At 47.4% G+C, this 25,259-nt stretch overlaps 1 protein-coding gene across 16 annotated transcripts in view; it reads left to right on the top strand.

Moving 5' to 3' along the window:
• Positions 1-25,259, top strand: part of ICA1 (islet cell autoantigen 1) — a 158,196-nt gene that overhangs the window by 91,536 nt on the left and 41,401 nt on the right. For all 16 annotated transcript variants that reach the window (XM_008261686.4, XM_070059792.1, XM_070059788.1 and 13 more), the window contains 2 exons: positions 22,687-22,812; positions 23,536-23,634. In XM_008261686.4, coding sequence (XP_008259908.1) covers positions 22,687-22,812; positions 23,536-23,634 — 225 coding nt within the window. The remainder of the gene's footprint in view (positions 1-22,686; positions 22,813-23,535; positions 23,635-25,259) is intronic.

A 25,259-nucleotide genomic window follows, 5' to 3' on the forward strand; every position in this document is an offset into this window, starting at 1 on the left:
AAAATCCCGATATTTGATATTTTGAGTATTCCGGAAGAGTGATCTTTTAAGGTGATCCTTTAATTCCTTGTTTATTACTTTGTTTTGTAAGCAATAACAATTTAGAAGAAATCTATCACATATAACGTCACCTCCAGGATTCCAAGGAGAGTGGGCATCCGTGTGACTGCTTCCACTTGGACAGCAATGATTGGTCTCTACAGACTCCAGGTTCCAAGAAGGTCAGAAGAATCCTGTTCTTATGAGCTACCCAACTTTCACAGCCATCCCTTCAATTGCTTATTGAGCATTTAATATGTACTAGGCACTGTGCCAGTCTCTGAAGATAAAGTTGTGAACAAAGTAGTCCCCACCACTGCCTTCACAGAATTGGTATCATAGAAGGGGAGACCGACATTAATCAAACAATTTAAATGGGGAAGTGGGAGCAAGCATTTAGCCTGACATTAAGATACCTGCCTCCCTGCCTCCCATATCGGAGGGAGTATTCAGTTCAGAACTGAACTACCTGTGTTCGGTTCCTGCCTCTGGCTGCTGGCTCCAGCTTCCTGTTAATGTCAACCCTGGATTTGGATAGCCCGGTCATCCCAGAAGGAAGTCAGGTTGCAGGAGTACGTGTAGAAAGGCTTTAGGGGTGTCCCTGGAAAAGGACGCATGTTACTTCTGTTCACAGTCCATTGTGGAGAACTTAGTCTCAGGGCCACATGCATGGTGTTGTTTTTTTTTTTTTTTTAAAGATTTTATTTATTTATTTGAAAGGCAGAGTTACAGAGAGATCTTCCATCTGCTGGTTCACTTCCCAAATGGCCACAATGGTCATGGCTGGGCCAGGTCGAAGCCAAGAGCCATGATCTTCTTCCGGGTCTCCCATGGATACAAGGGCCTGAGGATTTGGCACGTCTTCTGCTGCTTTCCCAGGCACATTAGCAGAGAGCTGGATCAGAAGTAGAGCAGGCAGCACTGGAACTGGCACTCATATGAGATTCTGGCACTGCAGGTTGTGACTTAACCCACTGTGCCACAGCGCCAGCCCCAGGGCCACATTCATTTCCATGGGAGTCTGACAATACTGAAGGGTGAGTGCATTTTGAAGGGCAGTGGGCTGCCTGGGCCACAGGAGCACGGGCTTAGCATCGGGAAAGCCTGAAGTGGCATCAGAGCTGTGCTGACCAAAGGAGCCATCCCTGACACAAACCAAAAATGGGCTGGGTGTTGGCAAAGAACACCTGACCCAGGTGTTCCAGAGCAAATCGGAACAAGGTGGCTTCCAGCAGGAAGGAGCAAGGGATACACTGCGATACATCAAATCTCAGAACATGTTTTAACGGTTTGGGCAAATGAGAAATTAAAGCAGCGGGACCAGCTTCCTTCCTGACATCCGACAATTACTGGGGCAAGAAGATAAAGACGCGGGTGCCAGTGTGCAGGGTCCGGATTTGCCCACACTGCTGCAGGGATGTGAGGTGGCCTTCACGTGCCGGGCTGCTCAGAGGTCCCTGGACGCCCGGATCGGCCTCGCTTTTGGAATTCCAGGGCACCACCAGGTGGGACTGTGAGGGGAAGGCCTGCCGGTCATCCCCGTCCCCTTCTCCAGGACCCCTCTCAGAGCAAAGAGGCACACCCCCACACGGGGGTCATCGCCGCCAGTCGGTTCACCTGCTGATTTGGTGGTTGATGTGCATGATGACTTATGGTTACGTACAGTGAATGGCCACCGAGAAGCATGATAAAACCTACAGGAATGTAAAATATAAGCAGGAGCAGTCAGGAGGCACAGCAAATTCTTTAGCCTTTTCCATAGCACATACATGTGCATAAATGATCAAAAGAAAGAGTAATAAATATAAAAAGAATACCGTTTTAAAGCCGTAGTAGCAGGGTGAGCATTTGGCTGGTTAAGACACCTTACGTTCTGTTCCTCTCTGATTCCTGACTCCGTGTCCTGTGAATGAGGCCTTGAGAGACAACAGTGACGCCTCAAGCGATTGGTACCTGCCACCTCTCAGGGGACTCGGATTGTGTCCTGGCTCCCGCTGTGGCCCTGACCCAGTGCTGGCTGTCACAGGCATTTGGGCAGTGAACAGCAGATAGGACCTCTCTTTACCCCCTTCTCTCGAAAATAAATAATAATTTATTTTTTTTCCAAAAAAATCCAGTAAATACAAGAAATACAGGTGGGCTGAGAAGACAGTGTCGTAGGTTTAGGCTGCCAGCTGCAAGGTGTGCCTCTCAGAGACAAATTGATCAAGTGCGTACCCTGGGCACAGCCCTGTAACCTGAGTTCATACTGCCACTGATGACCTGAAAGAGGAAGTGAGCCCAGTCGGTTAAATTTTCTGATGACAGAATTGCTTTCTTAAGTTAAAAACAGAAAACTGGAAAAAAATACCAGTTGAGTAAACATTAACAATGTTAGGATGTTGTGATGGCTGGCTAAATTAATCTGAAATGCATCTACGTACTATATTATAAGCTGCAAGGTTGTAAATGTTTTTAACTGTGTTTATTTCTACTTGCTTTGGATTGAAAAAAAGAAGAACTTTTACTCTTTGATCCCACATCAATGAAGGTATCTGCATAGTGACTAATAGTTCATATTTTAATACAAGAAGCTGGAATCTCAAGCTTTTAACACATTAGAGTGTTTTTATGGGATGAGTTAATGCAGTGACAAGGAAAAAGAGTAGGAGAGAGAGTGCCGACACCCTTATTTTGGGTCATACTCAGTATCTCAGTGGTCTGAGATTTGGCACAACTGGGATGGCAAAGTGATTTAGAGAACTGAGCATGGACCCACCCTTGCTGGTAAAGTAAGTTTGCGTAAATTGCCTGATGGTTCTGAAACCCGGTCTCCTTTGTGAGATAAAAATAGTAACAAAATTGTGCTGTAGGCGTGTTGTGAGAACCAAATGAGAATATGTGCGTGCATATTTATGTCTAATCTGTACATGGTGGCGGCAATGATGAGAAAAAGGACCAGTGCCTGAAAAAGCCTGAGCGACAGCTCAGCAAACAGAGCCTGTTGTGTCCCTTGCAGAGCAGTTTTGTGCAGTGGGGAAAGCAAGACCTGGGCGGAGATTTGTCCCCTCTTCCAGTATCCTCTGCATCCACACTGTGTCTTGCATACCTGCTCCCTGCAAGGCCCACAGCTTTAGCCTGATAGAATCGTGTACGTCCAGCTCGTTAAGTTCCGAGCCCGGAGGACAGCTGGGTACGCGTGGGAACAGGTGGCACTGAGCACAGTCTGCTGTCGGAAGGGCCTTGCACGGTGCACTGCCTGCAAAGGGGAGGGAGCTGCAGACTGCAGGAGAGCATCACCGGAAGAGGCTCTCAGAGGTGCAGACCTCTTAGCAGAAACAGAACAGACGTGAGAGTTACCACGGGGACGAGCAGGACAGGAAGGGTGCGGAAGCACGGATGTGAGTTTGGCCTGTGTAGCAGAGGTGGCAACTCCGTGTGCCCAGAGCACGGTGCCTGGGGTGTGACGTGGCAAAGGCAAGCAGGGCCTGGAGGCGGAGCTTGTAATTCATATAGCAGGCGACAGGATCCAGCCTGCTTCACGTCCTGGATCTCGCACTCACTCACGGGCGGTTGTGTCTTAGACACAATTGTCTTGTGCCTCCGTGTTGTCCTCTATGAAATGAGGGGAGTTGCTATGTAAGACAGGTAAATCCGGAGGCCCTCCTAAGTGTCCACTCCTCTCTCCCTTTCCCCCTGAGAAGCAAGGTGCAGAGGTCGGCCGCTCGGTGTAATAAACCAAGCAGACTTGCAGCTTGCTTATCTGGAAACTTGAGGGCGAGGACTGTGGCACGGGCCCTTATCTCCTGAGTCATCTTTCGGATGGTTATTTGAGGAAGGTGTTCATCTGTGCAGTGTTTTATGCTTTCCTAGAAAATGGCCTTGCAGCTCTGTTCTCTCAGTGACTTTGATTTTTGTTTTGTGATCAGAACGTGGTATAAACCTGGGCTCCTGAAGGGCAGAGTTAGGGAAGAAATTTGGTATTTTTTCATGAGAGTCTGGAAAGGAGCGTCTGAATGATGTATTTGTACCATGCTCATATATATCTGCTTGCGAGGCAGAGTTACAGAGATAGAGGGAGAATTAGAGAGAGATCTCCTGTCTGCTGGTTCATTGCCCACATGGCCACCATGGCCAAGGCTGAACCAGGCCAAAGTCAGGAGCAGGAGCTTGATCTGGGTCTCCAGTGTGGGTGTAGGGGCCCAAACACCTGGGCCATCTTCTGCTGCTTTTCCCAGACCATTAGCAGAGCACTGGATTGGAAATAGAGTAGCCGGTACTCGGACCGGCACCCATGTGGGATGCCAGTATGGGATACCAGCATTACAGGTGGTGGCTTTACCCACTATGTTACAATGCTGGCCACACCATGTTCTTTTAAAAACATTTTATTTTAGGGGCTGGCGCTGTGGTGTAGCCATTGAAGCTGCTGCCTGCAATGCCAGCATTCCACATGGGAACCGGTTTGAGTCCCTGCTCCACTTCCAATCCAGCTCTCTGCTCTGGCCTGGGAAAACAGTAGATGATGGCCCAAGACTCTTGCCCCTGCACCAGTGTGGGAGGCACAGAAGAAGCTCCTGGCTTCTGGCTTTGGATCAGCGCAGCTCTGGCGTTTGCAGCCATCTGGAGAGTGAACCAGCGGATGGAAGACCTCTCTCTCTCTCTCTCTCTATCTCTATGCCTTTGCATCTCAGTAACTCTGCCTTTCAAATAAATAAATCCTTTTAAAAAAGTATTTTATTTCAGATCTTTGAGAGGCAGAGAGATGGAGACAGCAAGAGATCTCCCATCCACTGGTTTCCTCCCCAAGTGCCTGCAACAGCTGGAACTAGACAGAGCCAAAGCTCTGAACCAGGAATGCAATCCAGGTCTCTTCTGTGCGTGGCAGAGACCCAACCTGAGCCATCAGTGCTGCCCCTACCAGGGTCTGCATTAGCAGGAAGCTGGGGCCAGGAACCGCAGCTGGGTATTGAACCCAGGTACTGCAGTGCAGGTGGCAGTGTTGACGGCCAGGCTGAACAGTCGCTCTGAAGGCTGTGTTCTTGTGCGCTGAAATGTGCTGGCTGCGTGTGCGCACTGTCTTGACGCCACAGGTGGATACAAAACTCTTGCTTTGAATAAATCGCTTTCGTGCGTGTGAAGGGGATGCTTTAATCCATAAAGTCAGCAGAGATGTGGCTGCAAAGCCTCATGGTGTCACTGCTTATGTAGCTTTGGTTAAGTGACAGCCACATCTTCCTTGTTTTTGGCACAATACTGCATATTCACCATCATAGCTGCAGGATTAAACGTGTACAGATTCCCACCCTTTTTCTCTCCTTCTGCTTCTTTACTGACTTCAGCTTTCCTCTTCTTCTGTCTGCCGTCCCCTCCCTCCTCGGTCGCTGGAGTCAGCGTGGCGGCCCATTCTGTCTTCTCCCCAGCGGGCCCCGTGACTTCCCATTGTCCCACCTTCCAGCTTCTCCCTCTGCCTGCTTTCCTTCTCCTTAGCTGGGGTCCTGTACTCAACAAGCCCATGAGGCGATCCTGTCTTTGTGTGGACACACGCACACACACACACACACACACACTGCACCGTGTTTAACCGCTCCATCCCTGCTTCCTTATACTGGTGAACCTTCGTCTCCTCTGGCCTTATTCTGCAGTTCCCCTGTGTGCTCTGCACTGTCGCTCCCCCAGTACTTAGGAGAGCAGAGTGCACTCTCCAGGGCAGTGCCCGGGGCTGTGTGGACGGCGTCGTGTGTGTGTGTGTGTGTGTGTGTGTGTGTGCTCTGCTCCAAACAGGCCAAGTCCTCTCATTCTCGTGGTCTCGGGGTAACACCCCACACTACCGTGTCGGGGGCAGATTTCACGTGCACATTGCAGTGTCACTCAGTCCAAGCAACTAGAAGCATTAGAAAAGCATGAAGTAAAAAAAAAAAAAGTGTATGTAAATCAGCCTTCCGTATCCATACTACTACAGCTATTCACATCGCCATGCGCTCATTTACAGAACACTCAACTTTTACAGTCGCTCACTGAGTTAGATTAAGAAGGTTTTATTGTGCATTGGTTGATGAACTTACAGTTTAATAGGCATGAAAATCAGCTCAGAGAAGCACATACTAAAGAGAAGGACCACAGTTCTCAGAACACGCCCTGGCATACTCCAGCCTCGGGCCTTCGTTCTGCTGCTCTTTCCTGTGAGAATCCCTTCCCTCTGACACCTGCGTGCCCGCCTCCTCACTTCCACCAGGGCTTTGGTCTGGCATCATTTTCTGGGGGAGCTTTTTCAAGACTGTCCCATATAAAACAGAATCCTCACCATTCCTCCCAAACTGCACGCATGTCTTTCTTAGGCTACATTATTTTTATTGTCTAAAAAAGTGGCATATTTACTTTTATTACATCCTGCCGAGATTTATGGACAAGAAAGTAACCATCCTGAAAGCAGAGATTTGGCTTTATCCCCTGCTTATTCCTAGCACTTACAACTGTCAGCGCTCAAGAACATATCTTGGGAGGGAATAGGAGAATTACGAACTAAGTATTGTGTCAGGAAACTAAAGCCTGGATTTATCTTAGGTTTGTGAAATATTCTGTAGCAACAGAAATATTTTTGAGTGAGAAGCAGTACCTCAGAAAGGGTGGCCTGCTGTTGGGGACGGATGGTCTAACATAGTTTATCTTCCTCCTTCATTTGTTAGAGTGAACACTTAGGTAGAAACCGTCCCTCATCAAGTATCAGGTCACTGAAGTACAGACAGGGCGACAGGGCGAACATAAGTGTCTGATGCTGTTTCAGGGTACTGAATTGGTTCGTTGGCTTTCCCTATGGGTGCCTAATGAAGATTTGAGTTTTCTGTTTGTTTGTTCATTTGTTCATGTATCATTATAGACTTGCAGATTGGAATATATTTAGTGTGTTTTAATCATCAACCATATAAAATTTGTTGATGCTCAAGCTATCTCAGTTTTAGCTGGTAGGAGCTCCTTCTGAGATATCGTCCCTGTCTTCTGGCACAGAATGTTTCAAAATCATCTTATGTATTTCCTGCCTTAAGAGCTCCTGGTCACTTGAAGAGAGGTGCAGTAGTGAGAGGCCATGGTCTGGGTGCTAGGGGGATGCATTACCTCTGAGATAGCCTTTTTTTTTTTAAGAGCTTTCCAAAAATGCATAGAACTTGAAAATATATTTTTCTGTGATTTAATCTTAACAGCAAAATGCAACAAAATCAGAAGCACTAAGTTCCTATTTTATTTTCACCTCCATTAAGGAAAGTGGTTTCTAAATTGCAAAGGATAGAAAGGAGCCCTTAAGGAAAAATTGCAGCTGCATCTATGAAAGAAGCTAATGTGTGCTAGTAGTAGTTAAATACATTTCGTCACCAGATTTAGGTGAATTATGTCCCAGAAAACTCATGTATGCAAGCACAGAAATGCTGCCAGTGAGCTTTGAGAAATCAGAGCTGCCAGAAATAATATAACAAGCAAACATTGTCCTATGTTTAAAAGAGGAATTTTAAAAGCTCAATATAGTATATGGCATGGTAATTCTGAGCCATATCTAGAACTGTTGACTATATAGATGCTTTGTTAGCAATTTAGAAAAGAAATGTGGTTATTCTAAAGGAAATGGGTTCCCCTTAAATATAACACCAGACTAACCCCATTGCTCTTGTTGTACTTGATAAGTCTCATAGTATTGTTTACAGATAAAATGAAGAAAAATGAGCTATGGATTAAATTTCTTACAAAGCAAGACTCAGCTATATGAAGCAGCTATGTTAATATTAGGCAAACAAGGACTTTAGAACAAGGATTACTACCAGAAATAAAGAGGAATGTTTATATGATCAATTCATAAAAAGGATATAATAATCCCAATTTTTGTATAACTAATAAAGGAGCATGCAAATAAGCAAGAATTGATAGAAAACATAGACTGTCTACAACAGTGGCTGGAAATTTCAACACTGTTCTTTCAGAAATTGATAGAAAAGTAGACAGAAATCAATAAGGATATAGAATAGTATCAGCTACCTTGACATATTGACATTCACAGAATCTATCTCACACTGGAACATAATTATTTTCAAGTACACGTGTAAAGCCAAGATACACTATGCTTGAAATCATACAGCAGGTTGGAATAAATTCTTAAAAATTGAAATAATGCTAAGTATTTTCTCTGATCAATTACAAAAGAATTAAGCCATAAATGAGAAACAAATGCATGCCTAAGTAAATATATATACAAAGATTTGCACTATTCTCCAAAATAATTGGAAATTAGACAGTATCCATCAAAACCCAAGGGTCAAAAGAAGATATTACAAGGGAAATTAGGATAAATTTTGAAATGAAAGTACAACATATTAAAATAGTAAGCTGTAGGCCGGCGCCGCGGCTCACTAGGCTAATCCTCCGCCTAGCGGCGCCGGCACACCGGGTTCTAGTCCCGGTCGGGGCGCCGGATTCTGTCCTGGTTGCCCCTCTTCCAGGCCAGCCCTCTGCTGTGGCCAGGGAGTGCAGTGGAGGATGGCCCAGGTGCTTGGGCCCTGCACCCCATGGGAGACCAGGAAAAGCACCTGGCTCCTGGTTCCTGCCATCGGATCAGCGCGGTGCGCCGGCCGCAGCGCGCCGGCCGTGGCGGCCATTGGAGGGTGAACCAACGGCAAAGGAAGACCTTTCTCTCTGTCTCTCTCTCTCACTGTCCACTCTGCCTGTCAAAAAAAAAAAAAAAAAAAAAAAAAAATAGTAAGCTGTAGCTAATGCAATGTTTGTGGAAAAATTTATGCCATTAGGCCGGTGCCATGGCTCAATAGGCTATTCTCCGCCTTGCAGCGCCGGCACACCGGGTTCTAGTCCCGGTCAGGGCGCCGGATTCTGTCCCGGTTGCCCCTCTTCCAGGCCAGCTCTCTGCTATGGCCTGGGAGTGCAGTGGAGGATGGCCCAAGTGCTTGGGCCCTGCACCTCATGGGAGACCAGGAGAAGCACCTGGCTCCTGCCTTCGGATCAGCATGATGCGCCGGCCATGGCGGCCATTGGAGGGTGAACCAACGGCAAAAGGAAGACCTTTCTCTCTGTCTCTCTCTCTCCCTGTCCACTCTGCCTGTCAAAAAAAAAAAATTATGCCATTAAATATTTATATTTTAAAATAAGGAACTACTAAAAATCAATCTAAACTTAAGAAACTAGAAAAAGAAAAGCTAGTAATGGGGGGAAATAAGAACAGAAACAAAAGAAATTGTAAATAAAACACAGAAAATCAGTAAAATCAAAACTTGATCCTTTGAAAAATCAATAAAATTGATAACTTCTAGTCGAAGTGATTAGGAATAAGAGAGAGAAGACACAGATTGTCAATACGAAAAATAATAAAGGACCTTAATGCAGATAGTATAGACATTAAAATGATAATAAATATGACTATCTTTAAGCAAACACATTTGATAATTCAGATTAAATAAATAAATCTCTTGGGGGCCAGTGCTGTGGCATAGCAGGTAAAGCCACTGCCTGCAGTGCCAGCATCGCATATGGGCATGGGTTTGAGTCCCAGCTGCTCTGCTTCCAATCCAGCTCTCTGCTATGGCCTGGGAAAGCAGTAGAAGATGGCCCATGTGCTTGGGTCCCTGCATCTATGTGGGAGACACGGAAGAAGCTTCTGGATCCTGGCTTTGGGTCAGCTCACTGGGGAGTGAACCAGCAAATGGAAGACCTCTCTCTCTCCCTCTCTGTGCCTTTGCCTCTCTGTAATTCTGCCTTTCAAATAAATAAATACATCTTCAAATAAATAAATAAATCTATTGAAGCATAAAAACTACCAAAATCTAACTCAAATAGAAACAAATAACCTGATAACTCTTTCTACTTATATATCATATTTATAGTTCAAAAACCTTTCCACAAACAAAATTCCAGTCCCATGAGGCTTCACTAGTGAAATATACTAAATGTTTACCAAAGAATAATATTAATTACACACAAACCCTCCCAGAAAATAGAAGAATGAACACTTGCAAATTAATTTTATGATCCCAGTATTAATCCTGACAACAAGAAAAAGATGTTTCAAGAAGACTATAAAATGTCCGTCATGAACATAGACAAGAAATTTCTTTTGAGAGATTCTCAGCAAACTAGGAGTAGAAGGAAACTTCCTCAGTCTTGTAACAGATACACATAAAATCCCACAGCTAACATCATACTTAATCAGGAAAGCCTTATTGCTTCCCCCATAAAATCAAGAATAAGATAAGCATGTTTGCTTATACTAGCTGTGGGGAGCAACTGGGAGCAACTCGGACTAGACTAAGTTACTGGAATTAAGACTTATTCTATGCATCTGCTTTCCCACAATATGGCACTGAGAAGGGAAACAGCTTCTACACAGCTGCCTCCAGTTCAACCAATAAACTGTGGGACCTGCTCCTGATTGGAGGAGAGCAGCGTACTCGGTGTGTGGGTAGCAGAGTTGGGATTGGCGGAGGAGGACTATAAAGGAGGAGAGAGACGGCATGCACCAGGAACATCTAAGGGGAACATCTAAGGGGAACACCTGTGCAGCCCCCGAGAGAGCCGGCCGGCGGTGTGCCGCTCCCCTGCGGAAGTGGGGAAAGTGGCCAGGGGGAACCGCCCTTCCACGGAGGTGGAAGGGACAGTAGACAACCCGGGAAGAACCAGCAGCAAACCCGGGGAGGGCCGAGCAGACGAAAGAACAGCACAGGGTCCTGTGTCGTTCCTTCACGAAGACGGGGAGCGACATAATGGTGCCGTGACTCGGCTATGAAGCCTAGGCAGGGTTTAGTGTCATTCCTCCATGAAGAGGGGGAGCGACATAATGGTGCCGTGACTTGGATATGAAGCCTAGGCAGGGCTTAGTGTCGTTCCTCCATGAAGAGGGGGAGCGACATAATGGTGCTGTGACTCGGATAGGAAACTTAGGAGGGAAGAGGCGGGAAGAAGTGGAAAAATATCGGAGAGAGAGACTAGCAAACAGCCTAGGGGAAAGCCGGACGAAAAAGGTGCCGGAAGAAGCTATTGAAAGCCTAGGCATAGACTCGGATACGGACTACGGGGGGAAGCTGGGAGAAATCTCTAAGGTCGAAGGTGAAAGTGAAAGCTAGAACAAACAGACTCGGATGCGGACTGTGGGGAGAGGCCAGGAGAAATGAGGGAGGAGTATTGTTGGAGGAAAGCTTGGGGAAACATACCAGGTAGAGAAAAATGTTAGGGAAATTGAAGCCGCGGGGGGCAGGCCGAGGCGGAGACGAAAGCCACTTTGGGATTCGTTGAGTTAGCCCGGGAATAAGGGGCGAAAAGTTAAAACCAGAAGCGGAAACGTAAGCCAGGTTGGAATCCGTCTGATTAGCCTGGGGAGCAAAGGACGGGAAGCCAAATCGTGGGGCGGAAACGTGAGCTGGGTTGAATTCGCCAGGTTAGCCCGGGGAACTTAGATTGAATGCTAGTGGCGGAGACGTGAGCTGGGGCTGTGTGACTCGCGGAGGCTGCCGCGCGCAGAGAAAGCGTGCGGGGCACAAGTAGATAGGGAACGCGGGGCTAGCGCAGAGACCGCGGAGTGCGCGCGCGAAGCCAAGCCGCGCAGAGCCGGGAAGCCGCGCAGATGAGAGAGGCGCGGGCTGAAGCGGCTCAGAGCCGGGAAGCCGCCGTGGGGCGGGTACCGAGAAGCAGCCTCGGGGCGGGCGCCGGGAAGCGGCAGGGATAAGAGAAACAGAAGTTTAGAAGTAAAATGAGAGAAATAGGAATGCTGGTAGATAGAAGTAAAACAGGAGAAATAGGAATGCCCGGAGATAGAGAAATAGAGAAAGGCCTCCCCACAACACAGCAATGAGAGAGCTTGGATTCGGTCTGCCTGATTAGGGCGATAAGTACCAGCAGGCAGCTCGACCAGAGTGTGAGCTGCAGGTCACCGAAAATAGGCACGAATCAACACCAATAAGCCTCCCCACAATATGGCAATGAGAAGGCTTGGATTCGGTTTGCCTGATAGGGCTTGTAAGCACCTCCAGGCAGAGCAGAGCATGCGCTGCAGGGCACCGAACACAGGCACGCATCAGCGCCTAAAAACCTCCTCACAACATGGCGAAGAGAGGACCCAGATTCGGTTTCCCTGATTGATAGGACTTGTAAGAACCTGTGGGCAACTCTAGCAAGCAGAGCAGAGTGTGTGCCGCGGGGCACCGAAGACAGGTGCGTATCAACGCCAAAAAATAAAAAGAAAGGGGGATCTGTGGGGAGCAACTGGGAGCAACTCGGACTAGACTAAGTTACTGGAATTAAGACTTATTCTATGCATCTGCTTTCCCACAATATGGCGCTGAGAAGGGAAGCAGCTTCTACACAGCTGCCTCCAGTTCAACCAATAAACTGTGGGACCTGCTCCTGATTGGAGGAGAGCAGCGTACTTGGTGTGTGGGTAGCAGAGTTGGGATTGGCAGAGGAGGACTATAAAGGAGGAGAGAGACGGCATGCACCGGGAACATCTAAGGGGAACATCTAAGGGGAACACCTGTGCAGCCCCCAGAGAGCCGGCCAGCAGTGTGCCGCTCCCCTGTGGAAGTGGGGAAAGTGGCCAGGGGGAACCGCCCTTCCACGGAGGTGGAAGGGACAGTAGACAACCCGGGAAGAACCAGCAGCAAACCCGGGGAGGGCCGAGCAGACGAAAGAACAGCGCAGGGTCCTGTGTCGTTCCTTCACGAAGACGGGGAGCGACACAATGGTGCCGTGACTCGGCTATGAAGCCTAGGCAGGGCTTAGTGTCGTTCCTCCATGAAGAGGGGGAGCGACACTAGCTTCTACTCAGCAGTGTCATAGTCAGTACAATAAGGTATGAAAATGAGTAAAAGACATACACATTGGAAAGTGAGAAGTAAAACTGTCTTTATTCTCAAACAACATGATACATGCACATAGATCTTGCTTATAAAAGTTCTAAGAAATATAGTAGAACTAATATTAGCAACACCACAGGATACAAGACCAAGCAACAAAATTATTTTATTTCTAGTAATGAACTATTAGCTATTCAAAGGTGTAGAAATTACAACAGCTTCCAAAGTATGAAATACTAAGTACTAAATTTAACAAAATATGTGTAAGATTTATGTATCAAAACCTACAAAAAATGTTAAGACAATTTAAAATCCCAATAAATATAGAGATATGCCATGTTCATTGGTAAGAAGATATTAAAATGTCAGTTCTTTTTTTTTTTTTTAAAGATTTTGTTTGTTTATTTGAAAATCAGAGTTACACAGAGGGAGGAGAGGCAGAGAGAGAGAGAGAGAGCGAGAGAGAGAGAGGAAGGTCTTCCATCCACTGGTTCACTCCCCAGTTGGCCACAACAGCCAGAGCTGTTCCGATCCAAAGCCAGGAGCCAGGAATTTCTTCCGGGTCTCCCACGTGGGTGCAGGGGCCCAAGGACTTAGGCTATCTTCTACTGCTTTCCCAGGCCATAGCAGAGAGCTGGATTGAAAGTGGAGCAGCCGGGTCTCAAACCGGCGCCCATATGGGATGCTGGCGCTTCAGGCCAGGGCTTTAACCCGCTGTGCCACAGTGCTGACCCCTAAAATGTCAGTTCTTTCCAATATCTATAGATTCAGTGCAATTCCGATAACATCTTAAAGACTTTTTTTCCTAGAAATAGATAGCTAACCCTAAAACGTGTATAAAACATGGAATACCTGGAATAGACAAAGCGATTTAAAAAACTTACAGTACCTGACTTTAGATGTATTAAAAGCAACAACAATCAAAACAGTGTAGTATTGGTAGACAGGGTAGCTAGATGGATTAAAATAATAGAACAGGAAATCCAAAAATAGACCAACACATGTATGGCTTGATCATACTAAAAGTGCCAAGATGTATGCAATTGGATAATTTTTTCAACAAATGATCATGGAATGGTTGCATCCCCATTTGCAAGGTAAACTCCATGAACCTGCACCCCTAACCACAGACTTCACAGAAATGAACTAGAAATGACGATCAATATAAATGGGATTAGCTAAAATATTCAATTTCTTTTTTTGTTAAAGATTTATTTATTTATTTTAAAGTCAGAGTTACACAGAGAGAGAAATAGAGAAAGAGAAAGAGGTCTTCCATCTGCTGGTTCACTCCCCCATTGACCACAGCAGTCAGAGCTGAGCCAATCCGAAGCCAGGAGCCGGGATCTTCTTCCAGGTCTCCCATGCGGGTGCAAGGGCTCAAGGTCTTGGGCCATCTTGTACTGCTTTCTCAGGCCATAACGGAGAGCTGGATTGGAAGTGGAGCAGCCGGGACTCGAATTGGCGCCCATGTGGGAAGCTGGCACTGCAGGTGGTGGCTTTACCTGCTATGCCACAGTGCCGGCCCCAAATATTAAATTTCTAGAAGAAAAAGTACTGTAAAAAATGTTTGACCTTGGGTTAGGGAAAGATTTATTAAGGCACAAAGCACATAAACCATAGAATAATACTTGGTATTTCAAAAGGCACTATTAAGAAAGTGAAAGGCAAATGTTAAAGTTGAGGAAAATGTTCCAAACTGATGAGGAGTCTTTACAAAGTGTTAACAGAAAATGAAGATCACTTTTTCATTCCACTTTTCCAGGAACATTTTCAAGTACGTTTATATGTCTGATAATGCATTTGTGTGCAGAGCATACAAATATCTCACAATTTGGTAACCAAACCCAGGTTTTTGAATGGGCAAACGATTTGAATAGGCACGTTGCTAAAGATATGTAAGTGGCAGTTACCGCTTGAAATATTCAGCATCGTTAGTCACTAGAGAAATGGAAGTTAAAATCACAGCTATGACTACACAGCCACTAGAATGGCTGGAATTTCAAAGACTGAAAATACCGAGCACGAGTGAGGGTGTGGAGTCAGTGGAACTTGCATTCATTCTAGGATGCAGAATAACACAGTTACTTGGAAAAATGGCTCGGTGGTTTCTTATAACATGAGCTGTAGATATGCCATGTGAATCAGCACTCCGACTACTGAATATTTACCTAAGAGAAATAGAAAATGCGTTCGGGTGATGAATTGTCCTCACATCTTTATAGCAGCCTTATTCACAGTTGCCCAAAACTGGAAACAATCTAAATGTGTATGAATCACACCACAGTCCTATAGTTGAATACTATGTAGCAATAAAAAAATAACTACTAACATATGCAACATGATTGATCTGAAAAAGATTATGCTGAAAAAAAACCAGCCACAGGAAGACCAGAGACTACGTTACAATGCCATTTGTGTGACACTCCAGAAGAGACAAATCTGTAGTGACGGGAGGCAGACTGGAAGTTGGCAGGGCCTGAAACGTCAGGGCAGGACTGCAGTGGGAACATTCAGGGTGACAGACATGTTCTGTATCTGAGTGTGCCGCTCACTGCATAATTGTATGCACTCATCCTAAAACTCATAGAACTGTACACCTAACGTTGTAGCTCGGTAAAGCTGATTGACAGTAATAGTGGGGTCTGGCACATGGCCTAGTGGTTAAGACACCAGTTAAGATGTCCATATCCCGTATCAGAGTGCCTGGGTCCTCATCCCAAATCCTCTCTTGATTCCAGCTTCCTGCTAAGGCACAGGATGGGGAGTGGTAGGTGATGGCTCAAGTGGTTGGATCGCTACTACTCCCGGCTTTAGTCCAGCCTAGTCCCAGCTGTTGCATACATTTGGGGAATGAACATTATATGGGAGTTGTCTCTGTTCCTGTCTCTGTCTCCCTCCCTCCCTCCCTTCCTCCCTCTTTGTCTTTCTGCCTCCAAAATAAATCAATAATTTTTAAAGTTTGGGCTGGGCATTGTGGCAGAGCACGTTAAGCCACTGCAAGGCATGCCCCATATCAGAGTACATGGTTTGAGTGTTGGCTTCTCCACTCTTGATCCAGCTTCCTGTTAATGCACCTGGGAAGGCGGCAGATAATGGCTCAAGTGATTGAGTCCCTGCCACCCACGGGGGAGACCTGAGTGGAGTTCCTGGCTCCTAATGTTGGCTTAGACCAGCGCTTGCTGTTAGGGACATCTGGGGAATGACCCAGAGGGTGGCAGATCTCTCTCACCCCACCGCACCTGTCACTCTTTTAATAAATAAGAAATCTTTTTAAGGAAATGGTGACGGTGTGAGATGATGAAGGCAGTAGTGGCGGCATCTCTGAGGTCCAGAATAAAGAGATCACCTGTGTGCATATTTAACCTGGAAAGCGGCACACTTGACCATGGAGCACCCGAGGGAGTCTGACGGGCTGCCTCCCTGCCACCGTGCTGAGGAGCTGAACAAGGTTCCTGGTGACAGGTGCTATGCAGACTGTGCCTCCATCTAAACTGAGATGGTCAGCCATCGTTGAGCTGAGATTTCAGAGATGACGTCTGCACTTCTGTGCATGTCTCAGACTCGGAGTGCTGTGGATCGCGTGAAGAATAACCCTGTGTTCTCTCTGTAGTGTCCAGAGCCTGGACTGTAGATCGGGAGACATCCATGTCTAATCCTCACACTTGCATGTTAGACAACTATCTCTGGTTTGGTTCTTTTGTGCAAAGCAGGGATTTCTCAAATATCATGGCAGGTAATAGGTGGATTACGGTATATGGAAAAAGTTCTGTGTTCAACTAAATTTTAGAAACGCTGGAGTAATCAAAGTTGAAACAAAAGGGTGCTTATTAAAGAACTTTGTAGAGTTTTCATGAGTCAGCCTGAGCCACCTGATTTAGTGCTGTCTTAGTTCCACACAGCAGAAGGCTCTGAATTGATTGACGCAAAGGGAGGAGTTAGTTAGAAACCCCATGTTACCACCCGCGGGGCTACTGGACCCAGGAGCCTGAGTTCTACCAGGGCACTCCCACTGTCTCCTCTGTGTTTTTCTCTGCCTGTCGTCTTTATTTTCTCAGACCTATGTTCTTCACATTGCAAGAAACTCAAACGCCAGGGCTTTTTGCCCCTTGTGCTTTAGCCATCGGAGAAGGATTAAGACTTTTTCTTGCCAGTTGCAAATTCAGAAACCCTCAGGAAGGGCTCTGATCCATCCAGCTTGGGTCGGAGCCTGCTACTGCATCAGCCTACCATGATCCGTTTCAGCTGACTCGGCTTGGGCCAAGACGCCACCCTGGGCCGATCAGTAGGAACGGTCTGTGAAAAGCATAGCAGCCCCCAGTGAAACTGCATTGTTAAAGGGAGGGAATGTTGTTAAGAGGAGATCCAAAAGTAAGTAGTCCTGGCCAGCGCCGTGGCTCACTAGGCTAATCCTTCACCTGCGGGGCCGGCACACCGGGTTCTAGTCCCAGTCGGGGCGCTGGATTCTGTCCCAGTTGCCCCTCTTCCAGGCCAGCTCTCTGCTGTGGCCAGGGAGTGCAGTGGAGGATGGCCCAGGTGCTTGGGCCCTGCACCCCATGGGAGACCAGGAGAAGCACCTGGCTCCTGCCATCGGATCAGCGCGTGTGCGCCGGCTGCAGCGCACTGGCCGCGGCGGCCATTGGAGGGTGAACCAACAGCAAAAGGAAAACCTTTCTCTCTGTCTCTCTCTCTCACTGTCCACTCTGCCTGTCAAAAAAAAAAAGTAGTCCTAAAGTGTCCACTGGCTTCCTACACACATGCACAGTACACGTAGGGCCATTTCCCCATACTTCTCTGCATAACATGACATTAAATTGCTCCTGCCATCAGTGGGTGCATATATGATAAAGCATGTGCGGTAAATGTTCATTGAAGTGACTCGGCAAGGACTTAATTATCTGACCCTTGAAAGGTCCTAGATCATTGACTTTGGACAAGAAGATGCTCTTTTAACGAAGCCAGACCTTCTGTTCTGTGACTTCAGACAGGCTTAGACTTTCCCTTGTGGCACCTCACGGAAGACAAAAGGAAGTGACTGATGCATTCTGTGGTCTTAAAATCTCCCCCTGAAGGCAGGATGCTTCATCAGCAGAAAACACAGAGGAACAGCACGCGTCAGTGAGGGAGGAGTGTGGAGAGCTGCTGGGAAAAAAGCCACAGATTCTGGTGCTCTGGGGTGTCCGGCAAAGCTGGCAGAATGAGCTTGTGGGGAAGGTGAGCTAGACACAACGTGGGGTTGGGGGTGGCCAGGTACCTAGGAGTCATCCTCCCCTCCCCAGCCAGGTCCTGTGTTGCCTCCTCCATCTCTCTCCAGTACGAGCACGGTTGTCCCTGCCCAGCCTCACTCTCCAAGTGAAAATCCGCCGTCCTTGCTCTGCCCCAGCTCCGTCCTGGTCTGCCTTCATCCCTCCTCCAGTCCGTCTCCACGCTGCAGTGAGGGAGACTTCTGAACTGAGAAAAGGATCCCAGCTCTTCCTTTCTTGAAAGCCTTCATTGGTTTCCCCCTGCTCTAGGAGAAAAACTGAAATCCTGAGCAGGCGGAGGCCCTGTTCCAGTGTGTGCTTCAGCCCGCCACTCCTCACTTTGTACCACCCTCCTGCTTGTTAACAAGTCAGCTGTATCAGCCTGCTGTCCGTTCTGGGGCCTGCCTGTTGTCCTTCACCCCAGGGCCTTTGCACATGCCCCCACCCACCCACTCCCTGAACTAACTACTCTGTCCCCTTACATAATTAATGGTGTTCAGTCCTCCAGGGTAGAGGTTGAACCCCGTGTTCTCAGGACACATCCTCTGGGTTGGATCGTTGATTAGTCGTGTTTGCGGGGCTGAGCACCTCGCTCAGTCTGCAGTTATACCTTCAGTGATAAGAACATATCCCCTGTGAGTCTCCCAGGGGCAGATGTTGCATCCACGGCTACCAGCGTATGGAAGATGCTCCATGAACATTAGCTGAATGACTGGAGGGCGGGAGGAGGTAGAAAAATAAGAGCGGAATTGTTTGGTATTGTTCTTGAAGGAAACAAAACCTTTAGGAAAACAACATAATAGTGCTCAGCACTCTCCTGATTTGGCTGTAGGCAGTATGAAGATCTTCCCCACGGCAGGGGAAGTAGACTGATCTGAGAGGACAGACGGCTTTGGCTGCACCACGTGTGGTTCAAGTTGGGGCCTGGGGGAGACTTCCAGATTAGGAAGGACCCCGAGATTCTGACAGTCCAGGCATTGCTGCTGTCTCGGATACACTGCATTTCCATGACCTGGGCGATGCAGGACCCAAACTAAAGAGGGTGTAATATGCAGTCATTCCCTAGGATTTAGAGCATATGGGGAGAAAGGGGAGCTGACGAACTTCAGAGGTAAACAAGGGGCACATTTCTTTGAGTGGAAGTTTTTTCACGGAACCTTGAGAACCACTGGAGCTCCTCACGATGTTTACGTAACTGGATGTACTTCAGCTGGGGTGGAGAGGGCTGAATCCGCGAGCATTTCTCACTGGAGTGCATCTGGAGGCGTCTGGAATTAGGCTCTTGCTGGTGGCTCGGGCTTGACTGTGTCCTTGGCGTTTTGTCCTCGGATTGCCGGCTGGAAAGGTTTTCTAGAGCAGACACGTGCACCGAGCAGTAAATGAACTCTACCGTGTTCAGACGCACAGCCGTGTCCCATCCTCCTCCTTTGGCAGGGAAAGGCGTCAGCATTTGGGAACTCAGCAGTGCATTAAGTATTTTCGTAATCATTGTTGACACACAAAGCATATGGCCTCTCAGAACTTACTGGGTCAAGTGCTGAAGGCGTCTTCTGGGTTTCTAAATTCACTTGGCAAAATTAATTTCGGGCACATTGCAAACTGTATGAATTCATGAGATCGTTGTTACGAGCAAATAAAATAAGTTGCCTCCTAGCATATAAACTTGTCTCCGAGTAACTGATTTATTCCTGTAAAGAGAAAAAGCAAAATTCACACCCCTGCCAAAAATGTTACTTTGCATTTAATTAGAAAATCTAGAATATCCATGTCAGGAGGCTAATGACGTAGATACTTTATATTTACTTCGTGCGTCCTGGTTATGCTTTGAGACCCACCTCAGATGTTCCCTCACATCAGAAGCCTTCATGGTCTTGTCCCGACTTAGATCAGTTATCTGCAGCCACAGGAATGCTGTGAAATCCCAACCAAGCACTCCGTGGCTTTAAACACTGAGCATTTTTATTGCTTACAGATCTGTGGGTTAGTAGTGCAGTTCTGGCCCCTGTGGGCTCACTTGGGTGTTTGTGGTTAGCTGTGGGGCAGGGAGGGGTGTACTGATAATGGCTGGACTTCCTTGCATGCCTGCGACCCGCTGGTCAAAAACTCATCTGCTAGGACAACTGGGTTCTCCCTCTCGTGTCTCTTGCATGCAAAGTGCCTTCTTCTTTTTTTTTTTTTTTTTTTTTTTTGACAGTGAGAGAGAGACAGAGAGAAAGGTCTTCCTTCCGTTGGTTCACCCCCCAAATGGCTAAATGGCTGCTACGGCCGGTGTGCTGCACCGATCTGAAGCCAGGAGCCAGGTGCTTGCTCCTGGCCTCCCATGTGGGTGCAGGGCCCAAGCACCTGGGCCATCCTCCACTGCCCTCCCTGGCCACAGCAGAGAGCTGGCCTGGAAGAGGGGCAACCAGGACAGAATCTGGTGCCCCAACTGGGACTAGAACCTGGGTGCCAGCCCTGCAGGCGGAGGATTAGCCTAGTGAGCCACGGAGCTGGCCAGCACGCAGTCTCTTGAACCCGTCCACCCATCTAGCCTGGGCACATCCTCATGGCAATCTCAGAGAAGCCAGAATAAAAGTAGAGGCGGGCCAGTCTTTTATTTTTTTAAAGCTTCCGGTGTTGTTACATTTGTCAGCATCTCATTGACCAAAGTCAGTCACAAGGCCAAGGGCAGAGTCGGAGTAGGAGAGCATCACAGAGTTATAGGGCAACGGGCTGGGATGCAGGGAGCCAGTAATGGGGACTTCAGCGACATCACCTGCAGCTGTCTGTGCTGTCTCTGTTCCTCACCCTCAGCCTGCTCTTCTGTTTCCCTTCAGTGTAATGCAGTGCGCTCGCTAACTTCTTTGTCCTCTCTGAAAGCCTGGTAGGTCCTTATGCACATGGGCATTCATTCACAGTTCTTGACTGCCTGTCTTTAAGATTTATTTATTTATTTGAGAAGCAGAGTTACAGAAAGAGAGAGGGAAAGAGAAGGGGAAAGGGAGGGCAGGAGGGAGGGAGGGAGAGAGAGAGAGAGAAAGAAAGGTCTTCCATCAGCTGGTTCACTCCTCAGATGGCTGCAACAGTGCAACAACCAGGGATGAGCCCAGCGCCGGGATGTAAAGCGGCGTTTGGTTATAGGACGCCAGTGTCACAAGTGACAGCTTAATCCACTGCGCCGCAACACCAGCAACCGTCATCACTTCTAAAACTACTTTAAGGGTTACACTTTAAAACACATTCGAATGCCTTACTTCTTCAAATGACCTGAAAAATTTCGTTGTGGCAACAAATGCGTATCAAGTCTCCGCCCCGCAGCAGGTTGTCAGGTGCTGTGCTGGTGGGCAAATTAGACCTTGGCTGTGTCCCCCCGCCGGGGTCCTGGGGTGAGGGCCTTTGTAAGGAGCCATTGTCCCTTCCAGTTCTGTTACCTATCTTGTGTCTGCAACTTGAGCCATCATCTGTGAGAGGTTAATGTTTGAACTCTAAAGTTGAGTACCCTAAAGATAGACAGCTTTCTATTTGTCAACTATACCTCCACAAAGTGGGTTTTTAAAAGCTTGGCTTGCTTTCTCTGGTCATAATATGATGTGGTAACACTTTGAATTGGAAGAAGGGGGAGATGTTGACTTCACAGTTTAAATTAAAAATTTGTTTGAGAGGTAGAGATACAGAGAAGGAAAGAGAAAGAACTTCCCTCCACTGGTTCGCTCCTCCAATGCCCACACAGCCAGAACTAGGCTCAGCCCAGAGCTCCCCTGTGCTGCCTCCTGGGGGAATATCAACAGGGGGCTGGCCTCCGGGGCAGGGCCTGGACTTGAACCCAGGTTCCTTGATATGGGATGTGAGCATCCCAGATAGTTTCTTAACTGCCAGACCAAACTCCTGCCTGACTCAGAATTTACTGCATTACATTTTAAAGTTGCATTACGTTTTAACTTTCTGCTTTACTATGAAATAGTGTAGAGAATAGGCATATCTGAATCTTTCTTGACCTTTACTCTGTCCCTAAATTTACTGTATGGTTCAGGGACAGACAGAAAATTGTTAGTGTAATTTCTTGATACTAAATTGTTTGGGGGGGGGCAGTTTTTAAAGTTATGTCAAAATTCCCTCATAGGTCTCCTAGACAGAAAAAGGGCATTAGTGGAAAAACAGGGGGAATACAAATCAAGTCTGTGGGTTAGTAAATGGGCTTGCTGTTCACCTTTTGTCTTCACAAACATCGCACATTACGTATAGCCCGAGGGAAAGCTGAGTGTGCGGGGACTGGGCTCCGAGCAAGGCAGGTAAACAGTGGAGCAGCCGATGTGCCACCTGCACATCTCCAGAATCCTCGGCACTGTGGTCGGTTTGTGAATGCCCTGGCGAGAAAGGAATCTCAACACAAGAGTGAGAAAGACGCAGTGAAGATCTTCAGTCTGCTAGAAAGGCATATGGGCTGTGCTCTGAGTCGAGCGTTTGAGGTAAAGCGTGCACGTTGTGGGATCTTCTCTACCTGGAGTTTTCAAGTAAGAAAGAGAAGCGCTCCATGTGGGTCTCCTCTCACCTGCAAACGTTAACTACTTAGGAGTCTGACTAATCCAGAGATTCTTCCTTGGTTTTCACAGGTACAGACACAGGTACGCCTTGCAAAAAAAAACTTTGACAAGTTGAAGATGGACGTGTGTCAAAAAGTGGATCTTCTTGGAGCAAGCAGATGCAATCTCTTGTCTCACATGCTAGCGACATACCAGGTAACAAAGTGATGTTTGTTACGATGAACAAAGAATGGCTTGAGACTCGGATGACACAGAAAGGATCTTTGAGCTCCGAGTCTGGTTTTGGCATTTTGATGTTCGCAATGCCGTTCTCATAATTTACTTGCCACATCTGTCTCCGAGGGCCCTACAGTTTGACTCAATCCAAGCATCTGTTCCCTATACATATTCTGTACTTCCCCACTGCCCTGTGTTTACTTCAGGGGTCTGTTGAGTGTGGATTACCAATTGCTGTATGTTGTAGGGAATAATAAAATTAAGAAGACTGGCTTCTGTGTCTTCAAAGAGCTCCACGTTTAGGAAGGAAGTTGAGACCATCTGACTGTATGTTCTAAACCTGCAGGACACAAAGTGCTCACTGAAAAAAATTCTAGACGACTCCATGGGGTTTGAGAAAGGAAAACTCAAACAGTTGAGGAGTATCAGAGCAAGATTGTTTCTGCCTAGACTGGGGTTTGAAGAATGGAGTGACTGATACAGAGAACGGAGAGGGGAGGGTTCCAGGTGGAGGGAGCCACGTGTGCCGTGGGAGGCAGTGTTTGGGGGAATCCCGGGCATTTATGGGCTGAAATCTGAGGTGTGCACAGGGACCCAGTGGGAAACCTAATGGGTGCCGAGATGAGCTGGACGCCTCCTTCAGAGGCCTGCGGCTGGAACTCGGCGTTCAGAACACGAATCGCTTCCCGCCTCTCTTTGCAGACTACCCTGCTTCATTTTTGGGAGAAAACTTCCCACACGATGGCCGCCATCCACGAGAGCTTCAGAGGTTACCAGCCATATGAGTTCACCACGCTGAAGGTAGGAAAGCTAGGAGAGGCCTCTTGAAAATCTTACCCAGAGCTCCATTGCAGCGTACGAGGTCAGAGAGAGCGCTGGACGCCCAGCAGGGTCATGTTTATGTGTCAGTCTTCAGTGCCATGATTGCTGTACACGCAGATGCAATCCAAAACCTCAGATGGACCCGGCGATCCGTGGTCCTGGGAGAGGGACTCAACCCCGGTGACTGCCTTTGCTTCTCTGTGATACTTGGTAGACACGGCCGAAGAGAAGATTGCGTGCGCTTGGTTACTTGCAGTTACTAAATCCAGACATACTCATTCATTTAAGGTGTTCTCTTTGCTCTCTGACTTTGGAAAAATCCTCTATTCTGAGAGTACCATTGAATACAGATCTACACTTTTCTGTAAAACTACAGTAATATTTTATAAGTGAAAAATCAGCAAACTCAGTTATTTCTTCCCTCAGAAGGGACAGAAGTACAGACTCTAACTCTCAGTATTGAAACTGAACACGGAATTATTTTTCTCCCTGATGGTTGCTGGGAATGAATTTTTATCGAGATAAGGAAGTGATTTTGCTTCCAAAAGGATTTTAAGAATGGTGAGAGAAGAATGGGTGCTTTGTTACCAGGTTGTATCTTTGAAAAAGGAAAAAAAAAAAAAACCCACATAGGCAAGAACTAGCTCAAGTTCACCTGGAAATTGCCTTGCTTCTAGTTTTTCAGGCAATTTGTATCCCAACGCTTTGCTTGACAAACTCACAACATTAAAAAGCTGCTTTGTTTGGGGCATTTTGTCTTTGCCTTAAAATGCTTCCTTGATTTTAAGATGTCTGTAAAGTCACTGCGTCCCTCAAAGTCTTAAGATGGAAACCTTGCAGATGCCAGTCTTGAAAATGAAGGTCCCGTGAGAGATGCCTCAGCCTGTGACGGACCTGAGCGACCCCCGTGCGGGAGAGCCGACCATGGAGTTCTTCCTCCCTCGCCCTCCCGGCTCCTCGCTGCACGGTCACGGGTGCTCACTCGCAGGCCGCCGGCCGCAGGCAGTCAGATGTTGAGCTCTGCTCTGCTCACTCTCAGCAGTGACGGAGGGGCCTTCTGGTTCCATGTGTCCCTCTCTGTCCAGCCGAATATTCTGCACATGTAAGCCTGCAGCCTTCCCCTCACGATGGCAATGGTACCGCTGCTGGTAGGGGCTGTGTGTCTTCTCTCTGATTTACTGCTGCTTCCCACACCTCAGGAAGCAGCCGTCATGACCACAGTGGACTGACCACAATGATCACACGCTGTTCACAGTTCTCACGTGGGCCTGGGCAGAATCTCCTGGGTGACTTTCAGCTCTGGGCGCAGGAATACACACGAGGTGCTGTTTTGTATACTGCTTCAGAGGTTCTCTGTTTTTTGAAAGAGAGCTGTACCCCTCAGCCAAGTAGACGAGGAAATGATGCCACCCCCAAATATAAGAAAAGAAAACTTCAGGTTGAGGTGAATTGCATAGAAAACTATGATATGAAATTGAATTGGTGCCACAGTCCCAGAAGGACCCCTGTGTGTACTCCTGGCATGCTGTGCAGTGGAAAATGCGGCTCCTTCGTGTCTGCCAGGCTGCTCACCCTGCAGACAAGAGTGAGCTGATGCTGGGCAG

Source organism: Oryctolagus cuniculus, chromosome 16 (assembly GCF_964237555.1).
Source record: "Oryctolagus cuniculus chromosome 16, mOryCun1.1, whole genome shotgun sequence".
NCBI classification, from domain to species: Eukaryota; Metazoa; Chordata; class Mammalia; order Lagomorpha; family Leporidae; genus Oryctolagus; species Oryctolagus cuniculus.